This window comes from Chrysochloris asiatica, unplaced genomic scaffold, assembly GCF_000296735.1.
Source record: "Chrysochloris asiatica unplaced genomic scaffold, ChrAsi1.0 scaffold00054, whole genome shotgun sequence".
Classification (NCBI taxonomy): domain Eukaryota; kingdom Metazoa; phylum Chordata; class Mammalia; order Afrosoricida; family Chrysochloridae; genus Chrysochloris; species Chrysochloris asiatica.
The window spans coordinates 9,483,550-9,497,239 of NW_006408572.1; the positions used below are offsets into that span (position 1 = coordinate 9,483,550).

A 13,690-nucleotide genomic window follows, 5' to 3' on the forward strand; every position below is an offset into this window, starting at 1 on the left:
TGTGAGCCTTCCAACCTTCTAAGTATTCCTTTATATGTGGTTCAGAGTTCTGGGATCATCCCCTGAACCTGCTTGGTCGGGTATTCTGTGTTGTTGTTGGCGGAGCTCTCTGCTATATGTCCACCCAATCTGCCATCTTGTTTGTTCCTTTCAGGAATCCAACTGATTTTTGTATGTTGATCTTGTACCCTGCCACTTTGCCAATCTATTGATGAATTCCAATACTTCTCTGTCAGAGTCTTTGGAATTTTCTAAGCATAGGATCATACTGCCTGCAAATGGAGAGAGTTTTACATCTTCTCTGCCAATTTGGATGCCTTTAATTTCTCTTTCTTGTCTTATAGCTCTGGCTAAGACTTCCAGAACAATATCGAATAGGAGTGGTGATAAAGGGCATCCTTGTCTGGTTCCTATTCGCAAAGAGAATGGCTTCAGTTTTTCACCATTGAAAGTGATGTTGGCTGTTAGTTTTGTATGTATTTCCTTAATTGTGTGGAGGAATTTCCCTTTTATTCCTATTTTGTTGAGTGTTTTTATCAGGAATGTATGTTAGAGTTTGTCAAATGCCTTTTATGCATCAGTTGATATGATCATGTGATTTTTTCCCTTTGTTTTATTTATGTGATGGATTATGTTGATTGGCAATGGTATTTTCAATAGCCTCATATGCATGTGCAAGTTGGACAGTGAATAAGGAATATTGTAGAAGGATTGAGGCAGTTGATTTATGGTATTGGAGAAGAATATTAAAAGTACCATGAACTGCCAGAAGAACAAACAAACTGTGTGTTGGAAAAAGTACAGCCAGAATGCTCCTTAGAAGCAGGGATGGTGAAACTTGTCTCTCAGACTTTGGACATATTATCAGGAGCTGTCAGTTCCTGGAGAAGGACAGCATGCTTGGTAGAGTGGAGGGTCAGTGAAAAAGAGAAAGACCCCTCAATGAGATGGATTGGTACAGTGTCAGCAGTAATAGGCTCAAACTTAACAAAAATTGTGAGGATGGCGCATTACTGGGCAATATTTTGTTCTGTTGTGCATAGGGTCATGAAGAGTCAGAACCGAATCTATGGCATCTAACAATAACAACATACTGAAAAGACTTGAAGTATTCAGGTGGTGGTGGTAGTGGTAGTGTGCCGTGGAGTCAGTTCCAACTCATAGCAACCCTGTACAGGGTTTCCAAGGCTGTAAATCTTTACAGGAGCAGAAAACCTCATCTTTCTCCTGCGGAAGAACTGGTAGTTTCAAACTGCTGACCTTGCGGTTTGCAGCCCGATTCATAACCACTACACTACCAGAGCTCCATGAAGTATTCAGGTAGTCACTATCAAATGATAAGAAAAGCAGTATTTAACTGTAGTAATTTTATTGAAGACAATGAAACTTAAAAATGAAGTCTTTCATAGCCTTTTCCCCTGCACTGTCTATAATATATTTTTATGCCTACTGAATCTTAAAATGGCAGAGTGGCATCATCAGAACTCTTTGTGTAACTTCACTAGAGGAGAGAGGGAATCCAGACCCACATCAGCCCACGGCTGGTTCCTATGAACTGGAGCTCAGATATGCCTCCTCTTGCCAACCTTTTCCAGTGGCACTCTCTACTTCTCAGCTGTGCTTGTTAATTTGTTGCAGTGGTCACACAGAACTTCCAGACAATACTCAAGATTATGGCATCTAGTGGAGAAGTAGCAGATTATCAGAGTCCTGGTGTGTCACTGGAGGATAAGCACTGAATTGCTAACCGCATGATAAGCAGTTCAAACCCACTAGCCACTCCGTGGCAATCCTATGTAGGTTGCTAGAGTCAGAACTGACTGGATGGCACTTAACAACAACAACAGGCTACAACGCAGGATTGGGATCAGGAATCACGTAGGCAAAGTCTCCCTTCAGTGCACGACAGCTGTCTCAGCTTAGCCATGCTGGGCTCCTCGTGACCCCCTGAAGATCAGCCTCCTCTTGCCCCAGCTCAGGTCTGGCCTCTATCCTGCAAGGGCAAGTGTAACAATGCTCATAGCTCCACTGATCAGTGTGTGTCAGAAGTGTCCTATACATAAGACATTTACTAAGCCACCATTTGTTTGAAAAGCAACAACAACAACAAACCCTGGTAACTGTGCTCGGTCTGCCTTCTTCACCTGAAAGTCTTAATTTCTTATCTCGAAATTTTTTCTTGCTTTCTAGCCCCTGACTTATTTTCCATCTTTGGTTGTACTTTATTGCCTTGAGCAATCCCCTAACTGCTTTAATTTTCTTTTTCTCAAAGGTCCCTACTGATTCTCTTTGTGGAGATTGACTACTGGGAGCGACTGCTGTTTGAGACACCCCGTTATGTGGTGAATGTGGCAGAACGAGCTGAGGACTTACGCATTCTCCGTGAAAACTTGCTACTTGTTGCTAGAGACTACAATAGGTAGAGATCCAGTCCTCACAGCAGCCCTTCCACATGCCGATTTTCTTCTTTGTCTTATCTGCCCATGATGTTGTCCATTTCCCACACTGTTCATCCTTTACATCAGTCCATCCCAGCAATGCTTTCGTATACTCTCTCCTATGGTCCTACAAGTATTCCTGATGTGTATTTTTGTCTTCTAGCTTCAAGGTAGAGAGCAAAAACATCCCAGTATCCCTATCCCATAAGAGACTTAGACTATATATGTTGTAGGACTGGGGTCTCCTCTAGGAATAAGAATGAGTGGGGTTAGGATTATGGGCAGAAAATAATAGCAGATCATTGAACTACAGCCATGGCCTCCCTTGGTACTCATTTCTGGAGAAAAGCTTGGTTCTAGGTTGGGTACCTTTCTTAGTCCAGTTAAAGTTTATATGGGTGGAACTAGCAGTCTTGTTTGGGTGGCTAGAACTGTACTTTCTAATACAGTAGGTATTAGCTACATCAATTTATAGAAAGCAACTGAAGTCATGGGGTGAATGAGATCATCTAGGGAGAGTGGTTCTGGATGAAAGAACCTTGAGGAACTCTGGCAGCTCAGGGATAGCATAGGAAGTAAATTCTTTACTCTATCCCTGGTTCTTAACTGAATGAAACTTCCAAGGGACAATGGAGACAGAAGGATACTTCTACTGAATGGAAAGGTAGAGAAGAGGAGAATTGTGGCCCAGCATCCAGGGACAGAGTGTGTCCTAAGGAAGGGGGTAGTCCACCATGTTAAAAATCTAGAGAGGATGAGGCAGATAAGGCTATAAGATGAACTTACTGAGAGCAGTTTTAGAAGAGAGCAATTTTAGTTACATGAGATATTTACATTAAAATGAACTAAACTTAAACACTCAGTTGTTCATTTGCATGGAACACATTCAAGTGCCCCATAGCCATGTGACTGGTGACTGCATTTTGAACAACACAACTTGTAGGAAGTTTTGCTAGGCAGCACTAATGTACGATAGTGAACTTGCAGATTTCTCCATGAAGTTTTCTAGTGGGGAGGAAAGGTTTTCAGAGCTTGTCCCACCAACAACCTGTCCTCTCTTGCACACAGGATTATTGCCACGCTTTCCCCCGATGAGCAGGCCCTATTCAAAGAGCGTATCCAATTCTTGGATAAGAAAATCCAGCCTGGACTCAAGAAATTGCACTGGGCTTTGAAGGGAGCCAGTGCCTTCTTCATCACAGAGTGTCGCATCCATGCCAGCAAGGTGGGCCACAGTCATCAGACCCTAAAGGTTGGCCAACAAGCTGGCGCATGGTAATAAATATCTGAGTCTTGGATAGAGGGGGGAAGACCTGGGAGTAGTGTGACAGAAACTAAGTGTGTTTGAGGGAGAACTTCTTTAATATTGGCAACTCTCACTGAAAACTTCTTTAATATTGGCAACTCTCACTGAAAGACAGGTGGGAGGGTAGAATTAGGTCCATAAGGTTTCTTCCCACACCTTCTCATAGATGGGGTCTGTCTCCAGGTGCAGATGATTGTAAATGAGTTCAAGGCATCCACTCTGACCATTGGCTGGCGAGCCCAAGAGATGTCAGAGACACTGCTGGTGCGTATTACTGGCAAGCGGATATACCAAGACCTGGAATTTGAGGAGGACCAAAAGGGGCATCGGGAAGCTGTGCAGCAGAAATTGATGAGTCTGTACCAGGATGTGGTTGGTATCATGACCAACTCCTATGAGGTCTTCAAGAATGATGGTCCTGAGGTAGGGGTTCTGGTGGCTGGACAAGCCCCTAGTTCATGGCCCCATCAAACTATTATCTTGTTCTTTTCTCTTTGTCTCCAGTGTGTGCTGCTCAGACATCCTGCTCTAGTCTTAGCGTCAGTCAAGACCTTTGACCTTTCAGACTTCACTCCAGAACTCAGGCCTCTTAGTTTAACCACTTTATTCCTTTCCATGTTGGCTGCTTCTCATTTCCCAGGACCCATGTTGTTTCTTTTCCCCCACCTCTTCCCACCAGATTCAGCAGCAGTGGATGCTATACACAATTAAACTGGATCGCATGATGGAGGATGCTCTGCGCCTGAATGTGAAGTGGTCCCTGCTGGAACTGTCCAAGGCCATCAGTGGAGATGGGAAGACTACCCCAAATCCACTCTTCAGAGTCCTTGTTATTTTGCAGAGTGACATGCGGGGGGCTGTAGCACAGGTCTGGACCACTTTACCCCCTCCACCCCAATTTGTGTTCTTCACAATCTCTAAGCATAGTGCTTGCCCCTAACTTTATCCTAAAGCCTCCAGGGCTTTTCTTGACCCTTTGATTCTGTTCTTAAGTGTCCGACCTCATTATTCCTGAGGCTTATCTCCTCCAAGGTCTATGCTAAGGCCCTTCCCATTGTGTTCTCTTCACAGGTGGAATTCTCACCCACTCTGCAGACTTTGGCAGGTGTAGTCAATGACATTGGCCACCACCTTATCTCTACCATCTCTGTATTCCGCCACCTCCCTGACATTCTCATCAGGTGCAAGTATCATCGAGAACCCATCCATGTACTTGTGGGTGAGTGGTCAATGGGAAGGGCACTAGGTACACCATTATCAGAAACTTAGGTGTAGACAGAACTAGGAGGAGAGACTACGAGTATTTCCAGACATTTTGATCCTAGCATCTCCATGACTGATGGAAAACACAGGTTGAGGAGCCATCTTCTGGGAGGGAGCAGGGACCAAGGATGGCTATTGAAATTAGGTGACTGATGCTCAAGGAATGTGGAGCTTGGGGTGGGTTCTTAGGATTTAGCAAGACAAATTTGGAACTGAGACTGGAATATAAGAGACCCAGATACCAAGTGAGATGCCTGAATCCTAAGGACGAGTCGCTGAAAGGTCTACTTTTACTTTTTGGTTTCTTTATTTTTGCAACCTTATGTTTGAGCTTCATTCTTTCAGGATCTAGTGTTGTAATGGAGGGTTAGGGCAGCAGCCAGGTGCTAGACTGAAAGTTGGATTGGGATGGAAATCAATGAGAACTATTTTACTGGATCCTTGAAGAGCGAGATGAGGACATCAAGAAGATTCAGGCCCAGATCAGCAGTGGTATGACTGCCAATGCAAGCCTTCTGCAGAACTACCTCAAGACTTGGGATATGTATCGGGAAATCTGGGAGATCAACAAGGATTCTTTCATTCGCCGATATCAGCGCCTCAATCCTACTGTCTCTTCCTTTGATGCCGACATTGCCCGGTAAGTAGTGAGGGTGTATGTGAAGGTCTGTCTCTAAGAGGCCGAGAGTATGAGAAGAATGTCTGGGCCTAAAAGATTCGGGAAGGGAGAATGGAGGTGCATGAAATGTGAGTCCTATGCCCTAGGTAGGGCACTGAACCTTTGTTTTGGAGAAAAAGAAATTCTAGAAATCTGAAAGATGAGAGATGCTAACACTACAATTTAAAGAAGGCAGTTTGGTGTTAAATTATAGCTTTCTTAAATTCTAAGCTTAACTTCCACCTTTTTGTCCTTTGTTCTTCCATTCGTTCATCCATTCAGTAAACACTATCAAACATCAAATATTAGTACTATGGGCCATGAGGAATAAAAAATCAAGATTGAAAAGTTCTTTCTCACAGAGGGCTAGGGCATATAGTAAGGAAGATAAATGTACCTCTGTAAGAACAGCGGCCTTGATGCCTTGAGATGGGTTAGAATCCCAGCTCTACCACTTACTAGTTGTGTAATCTTAGGTGGGTTACTTATATTATCTGGGCATCAGTTCCCTTTAAAATGGATATCATAATACCTCCCTTATAAGGTTGTAATATTATTAAATACATGTGCAAACACTTTGTAAACTATAAAATACTGAAGTAATGTACTTATCATAAAGCTTTGATGAGATATGTATTATGATTAAACTATAGAAGGTGCCAGGACAGTTCAAAAAGAGAGAGAATTTCTAGCTGGGGACATTAGGAAAAGCTTCATGAAAGAAGTGACTTTAGGGTAGGGTTTTACAAGATGGGTAGGAATGCAACATACTGAGATGAGGAGTGGGGAAGGAGATCCAGATGGAGGGAATAACAAAGCAAAGGCATCAAGAGGGAGCACATGGGCATGTTTATCAGATAGAGAGGAGTCTAGAACATAGGTACAGGAAAGGAAGTCTTGAAGCTAATTTAAATTTCTCTATCATCTTGTGAGGCCAGTTCTATTATTATCACCCTGTTACAGGTGAGCAAACCGAGGCCCAGGACATTTAAGTAACTTACTTGAGGCACTCACAGCCTTTGAGTGTGAACTCAACCCAGGTCTTTGTGACTCTGAAGCCTCAAATGCCAGATTAATGGGTTTGACTGATATCTTGTGTGCAGGCAGTGGTTGGGAAAATGATGCGATCGATCCCAGTTGTAGTGTTTAAGGATGGACAGACATGGAAGATACCTGGGAATAGAGAAATATGAAGAGGTGTGGCACTGTACGATAAGCACTGGCCTGCTAACTGAAAAGTTGGTGGTTCAAACCCACTAGCCACTCCTCAGAAACCCTATTCAGGGTTGCTACGAGTCAGAGCTGACTCCATGGCACTTAACAACAAAAACAACAGTGGGGATATGGAGTCCTGGATTGTGCAAATTGTTAATGCACTTTGACTGCTAAACTAAAGGCTGGAGGTTTGCCTCTACCCAGAAGTACAGTGGAAGAAAGGTCTGGTGATTACTTTTGAAAAATCAGCAATTGAAAATCCTTCCGGTGTACAGTTCTACTCTGAGACACATAGGGTCACGATGAATCAGAATCCACTGGATCACCACTGGATTTTCTTGAGTGGGGATTTGGGGCCCTTACAGCTACACGGAGGTTGCCAATAATGTGCAGAAGGAGGAGACTCTTGTCAACATCCAGTTTGTGCTGCTGGACTGTTCGCACCTCCAGTTCTCACTGGTGCAGCACTGTAACGAGTGGCAGAACAAATTCACGTCTCTGCTTAAGGAGATGGCAGCTGGGCGCCTGCTGGAGCTGCACACCTACCTGAAGGAGAATGCGGAGAAGTATGGGGCATCCAGCACAGTGGCATGGGGGCTTCGGGGGATGGAGGGACAGGGCAGCCAGTGCAGCCTTGAAGGTGGGGCAGCCTTTCCACTGACCAATCTTCTCTCTACCTGCCTTCAGAATTAGTCACTTGCCCCAGACACTGGAGGAACTAGGGGTCAGTTTGGAACTCATGGACACCCTACAGCATGACCTACCCAATCTAGAGACCCAGATCCCCCCCATTCATGAACAATTCACCATCCTCGAAAAGTATGAAGTGACGGTTCAGGACAGCGTGAGTACCAATGGTATTGGGTCCGTCCAAATTGGGTCCAGGCCATCACCAGATTGTGAGGGAAGCTGACTTCCCCCATGGTAAATCTATGTGCTATCAGGAAGGAAGAGCAAAGAGAGGGGAAGAAAGCTAAAGACTCAAAAGACCTGGCTTTCCTGACCCATCTGAGAGCCAGAACTAGTTTAGATGATATTTCAGGTCAGCTTGTGCACATGGATTTCTTTTAGGCCCAGCAACACATTGCTTGATTTCTTTGTGTGTAAAACTTTCCAGTGGAGTTAGAAAGAGTCATCAGAAGCTCTGGTGAGGAGCCACAGACCCCTGCTCATGAGCTGCCCTTCCCTCCTTAATGTCCCCAGGTATTGGAGATGCTTGACAGTCTAAATGGAGAGTGGGTCATTTTCCAACAAGTTCTGATTGACAGTGAACAAATGCTGAAGAAACACAAGGAGAAATTCAAGACAGGCCTTATTCACTCAGCTGGTGATTTCAAGAAGAAAGCACATAATCTTTTGGAAGATTTTGAATTCAAAGGTATCCCTTTCTCAACCTTTTCTCCTTCTTTAGCCTTTTGTGTGCATGGTTTAAAAAAAAAAAAAAAAAAATATATATATATATATGTATATATGTATGTATGTATAAGATATAAGATTTACCATTCTAATAGTTTTAAGTGTGTAATTCAGTGGCATCAATTACATTCACAATTTTGTGCAACTATCTCCACCATTTGTTTCCAAAACATTTTCATCACCCCAAACAGAAACTATGCATTAAGCCTTAACTTCCCCTTAGGCCCAGGTAACCATTAATTTGTTCCATTTCTATGTGTTTGCCTATTCTTTTCATAAAAGTGGGGCCATACAATATTTGTTCGTTGATATATTTCACTTAGTGTGCTTTCAAGGTTCGTCCATATTGTATTGTGTACTAGTACCTCATTTCTCTTTATATCTGAATAACACTCTACCATATGGATAGTCCACATCTTGATATTTGTTGTTGTTGGACAATTGGGTTGTTTTCATCTTTTGACTATTGTGAATAATATGACAATGAACGTTGTTGTATTTATTTTGACCCAATCTTTCCAGAATCAGAGCAAGGACCAAAGGTATGGGTCCTGGGAAGAAAGAAAGGATAAAGGTGAAAGGAGGAAGGATGGGTGCTGCGGAATGGAGTGAGCTGTGGTACTTAGGGTTTCAGTCAGAAATAGGGAAGATGAGCATATTGTTTGCAGTGAGAAGGCACAACCCTGCTCATATTTCCAACTTCTCATGTCACACCTAGTTCTGATTTGCAAGTCACATTTCCTAAGGTTAACTATCATTCTTTCCAGGAAATCTCTTGCTCTCCTCTTTCCTCTCCGATGTAAGATTCATCCACAGAGAGGTTGGGGAAGCCCTGGATGTGACTGGGAATCTGAGCTTTGCTTCATCTTGAATTCCCCACAGGTCCTTTCACTAGCCACGTGGGACACACGCCTGCCCTAGATCAGATTGCACAAGTACGGGCCATGCTGATGTCCATGCGGGATGAAGAAAACTCTCTCCGCACCAACCTGGGCATCTTCAAGATTGAGCAACCGGTCTCCAAGGACCTCCAGAACTTGGAGAAGGTATCCTGTTGAGCCAGGCCTCTGTGATAACCTAGGCTAAAGGGCAGGGGACAGGAGAACGACTCCTAAGGGCCTGGGATAAACAGCTGGGACCAGGGAGATAAGATAGACCCTTGAGGAAATTTTTCTTTTCTTTTAAATTGAGGTGAAATTCACATAAGATAAAGTTAACCATTTTGAAATGTACAATTCAATGACATTATATTCAAAATGTTATATAACCATTACCACTATCTAGCTTCTGAACATTTTCATCCCCCCAAAGGAAGACTCTATCCCCATTAAATGTTTATTCCCTATTCTGTTCTACTCCCAGCCTTGTTGTTAAGTGTCATTGAGTTGGTTTGGACTCATAGCGACCCAGTATAGTTTTCTTGGCAACCACTAGTTTACTTTCTGTCTGAATGGATTTGCCTATTCTGCACATTTCATATAAGTACAGTTATACAACATGTGGTCTTTTTTGTCTGACTTTTTCCCTTTAGCATAGTTTTCACGGTACATCCATGCTGTAAAATGTACCGGAACTTCATTCTTTATTATGGCTGAATAATACTCCATTGTATGAATGTACCACATTTTGTTTACCCATTTATGGCAATTAGGTTGCTTCTACCATTTTGCTATTATGAATAGTGCTTCTGTGAACATTCCCTGTGCAAGTATCTACTTGAGTCCCTGCTTTCAGTTTTTTTAGGTATATACCCAGAAGTGGAATTGCTGGGTCAAATGGGAGTTCTATGTTTTTTTCAGGGAGAATAAGTAGCTTTCTATATATATTTTTAAATGTTTTATTGTGAATTATGTGATAGTTTACATGGGAGAACATTAGCTTTACATTCATCCTATCGTATATCGTTACATTGCCATGGTTACAATCCCCTCCATGCATCATCAACCAACCAAAGGGTATACCCTGTAAGCCTGCATCCCCCCACCCCATCATCAGCACACAGTCCCTCTCCCTCTCTGGGTCTAAAGTCCACAGCCGCTCCATATCTCCACATCATCGTCTCTACCTCCATCTCAGGCGTCACTGCTTCTCTGGGTAGGGTCCCGCTCTCCACTCTTCTCCCTTGATGGTCCCAGGGACCTCTGCTCCTAGACTGCAAAATCAATCACTCCCCTCCTTTTACTACAAAACGTCTACATTTACATTTCCAACCCTCACAATCAGTCCTGATAACAATTATTCACTACTGTATCACAAGAGACCTATCCACATCTTTCATCAGTCCCTCCCAGACAGATTGGATACTACTCAGTGGAGATTCTACCTTCCTCTGCGCCCTCTGGATCTAGGTTCCCTCTTGAAAGCTTGTAAGCCAGTTACTTCTTGCCTTTGTAGCCCCCCACCCCTTTGGGTAGCCAATGTCCAAGTTGCCCATCCCTGTCTACTCTGTGTATGGAGGGGGTGGGAATGATCCTCACTGTAAAGATTTGTTCCCTCTTTTGAGCTACTGCATCCATAGGTGTAGGTCAAGTTCATCAAATTGTATCAGATTACTCTTTTTTTCCTCTTCTTTCTTCTTCTAGTTGAGCTCTGATCATCTAGTCATTGAAGCCAGGCCAAGTGGGTATTATCTGCAAGTGTGGGTGTTCTTATGCATATGCTCTCTCTTTTTATCAGCAGGGTGCTTCACTCTCCATTCTAGTCCTCTGTGACTGGCTATGTCACTGACTCTGGGCCCAAGAGTTCCCAGGTCTTGCCACACTGCTGGCCAACCAGGTCTCCAGCTGGGTTCACAGGAGTCTATTGAACGTTGTAGGGCTTAGCTCGCAGCTTCATTGCTGTTTTTCCCTCACTTCCCCTTATCGGTGATGAACGTGGTCACCAATCAGAGAGTGTATTCCCATTGAGTCCTAGTCTTGGAAGTGGGTTTGCCCTGAGGGGACCCAACCACTCGCCTTGATGTCTCCTGGGTTAGCAACTTGCTTGTTCTTATAGTAATCAGTTGGTCTGCCTATATCGTTTTGTATTTCTCCTGTCGGTCTTTCTTTCAAGAAGTATCTTCTGTTCTTCTAGCTGCTCCAGGCTGATCTGTTTGTCCTTACAAGAGGCAATTTCCCACCTCAGAAGATTCTGGATGCTGATTTTGTAGTGCCATACCAGGACTCCATGTCCATCCCTGTTGTTGTTGTTGCTATGTGTCGTCAAGTTGGTTCCAACCCATAGTGAACCTGTATAGGGTTTCCGAGGAGTGTCTAATGAGCTTGAGCTCCCAACCTTGCAGTTCAAACTGAATTTGCTGTCTAGCGCATTAACCCATGGTGCCACACCAGGACTCTATGTCCTCCTGGTGGTGGTGGTAATATGCTGTGGAGTCGGTTCCAACTCATAGCTACCCTGTATGAGGTTTCCAAGGCTGTAAATCTTTATGGGAGCAGAAAGCCTTATCTTTCTCCCACAGAACAGCTAGTAGTTTCAAACTGCTGACCTTGAGGTTCGCAGCGCAACTCATAACCACTACACTACCAGACCTCCTATGTCCATCCTAGTGGACGTAAAATCGTATCCTTTTGGATTTGATTTGCATTTCCTGAGTGACTAATGATGTTGAGTATCTTTCTTAGTGCTTTGGCTTTAGGAATTTTTAAAGCAAGGGAGTGGAGGAAAATTGTGAACAAAGGAGACAGACAGCTGTATTATCCAGAAGGAAAGAATTCTAAGAATGAGAAGAACATCTATCAGGGAGCAAAAAGATAAGAGCCCTTAACTCTTGCAATACCTCTCTCCTCTTGGCCGATAGGAGCTTGATGCTCTGCAGCAAGTCTGGGAGATCACACGGGACTGGGAGGAGAACTGGAACCAATGGAAGACTGGCCGGTTCCTGACTCTGCAGACAGAGACTATGGAGACCATGGCCCATGGACTGTTCCGTCGCCTCACAAGACTAGCTAAAGAATATAAGGTGTGTGGAAAGAGGAGGGGGGTCAGCAGGAGATAAAGCTTGTTGAGGAAGGGGACATAGACAGGGATTGTTGGGTTTTCTGATGCTGCCCACTTTTGCTCAGGACCGAAACTGGGAAATTATTGAAACCACTCGATTGAAAATAGAACACTTCAAGAGGACCATGCCTCTCATTGCAGATCTGCGGAATCCAGCCCTTAGAGAGAGGTAAGGCTACCCCTCTGCTCCCAGAGCGTGACCACTACACTTGGCTCTTGCAGTCCCTTCTAGAGTTCATAGCTCTCTTCCCCTCTGTCTACAAATATGTCTTGAAGAACCCTTCCCTAGGGCCTGCTGCTGTCCTGTTCTTTGCACTGTCATTGACTGTCCTATCTTTTGGACAGTTGTTCTTCCTCTTCTGCTCTGCCTTTCTGTTGTCTGTATTGACTGAGGTCCTCAAGTGGTACAAAAGATTTGCACTCAACTACTAACCCAAAGGAGGATCTGCACTGGACTGCGAACCATAAGGTCGTCAGTTCAAACCCACCAGCTGCTCCTCAGAAACCCTGTACAGGGACGCTATGAGTCAGAATCAACTTGACGGCCTTAACAACCACACTAACCCAAAAGAGTTCTAGTACGGCGCTGTAGGATAAGCACTGGGCCACAAGGTTGTTTTGAACTTCAAGGTGGTGTTTCAAACCCACAAACTGCTCCTTGGAAACACTATACCAAGTCGCTATGAGTTGAAACTGTATCAACAACCACAACTAACCCAAAGGTTGGCGATTCGAACTCACCCAGTGGTGCCGCTGAAGAGAATCCTGCCTATCTGACTCCATAAAGATTACAACCACAAAGCCCTTGGAGCTCAAGTCTGTTCTGTAACGCCTAAGCTCACCATGAGACAGAATTAACTCTATACCAACAGGCGTATATCTTTTGTTATGTAGAAGTTTTTATTTTGATTGAGTCAGCAATATAACTTTCATGATTTTTGCTTTTGTGCCTTGTTTAAGATCTTCCCTATTTCAAAGTTATAATTACATTTTCCTCTGTATTTTCTTCTGTTGTTAAGTGCCGTTGAGTCAGTTCCGACTCATAGCAACTCTCTTTAGTGTTTCTGAGGAGCAGCTGGTGAGTTTGAACCACCAACCCTGCAGTTGAAAGTGACCTTACAGTGCTTATCCTACAGTGCACTTAGAATTTATTATATGATTGCTGTTGTTAAGTGCCATCAGATCAGTTCCAAATCCTAACAACCCTGTATAGGGTGTCCAAGGAGTGACTGACTGGTGGGTTTGAACTGCCGACCATGAGGTTAGCAGCCCTACAGCACCACATCAGAACTCCAATTGTATGATAAAGGAGGTATTTCAAACCATTGGGAAATATCAACTAGAATTAGCTATTTTAAGAGTGATTTATCCATTTAGGAGAAAATATTTATTTAGTAG

At 43.7% G+C, this 13,690-nt stretch overlaps 1 protein-coding gene across 1 annotated transcript in view; it reads left to right on the top strand.

Annotated features, from left to right (window-relative positions):
- The window catches only part of DNAH2 (dynein, axonemal, heavy chain 2), a 151,080-nt gene that overhangs the window by 67,593 nt on the left and 69,797 nt on the right, over positions 1-13,690 (top strand). Inside the window, exons 12-23 of the mRNA XM_006863499.1 lie at positions 2,273-2,419; positions 3,507-3,663; positions 3,928-4,167; positions 4,424-4,612; positions 4,816-4,963; positions 5,455-5,647; positions 7,246-7,446; positions 7,568-7,724; positions 8,084-8,258; positions 9,179-9,342; positions 12,093-12,254; positions 12,358-12,461. Coding sequence (XP_006863561.1) covers positions 2,273-2,419; positions 3,507-3,663; positions 3,928-4,167; positions 4,424-4,612; positions 4,816-4,963; positions 5,455-5,647; positions 7,246-7,446; positions 7,568-7,724; positions 8,084-8,258; positions 9,179-9,342; positions 12,093-12,254; positions 12,358-12,461 — 2,037 coding nt within the window. The remainder of the gene's footprint in view (positions 1-2,272; positions 2,420-3,506; positions 3,664-3,927; positions 4,168-4,423; positions 4,613-4,815; positions 4,964-5,454; positions 5,648-7,245; positions 7,447-7,567; positions 7,725-8,083; positions 8,259-9,178; positions 9,343-12,092; positions 12,255-12,357; positions 12,462-13,690) is intronic.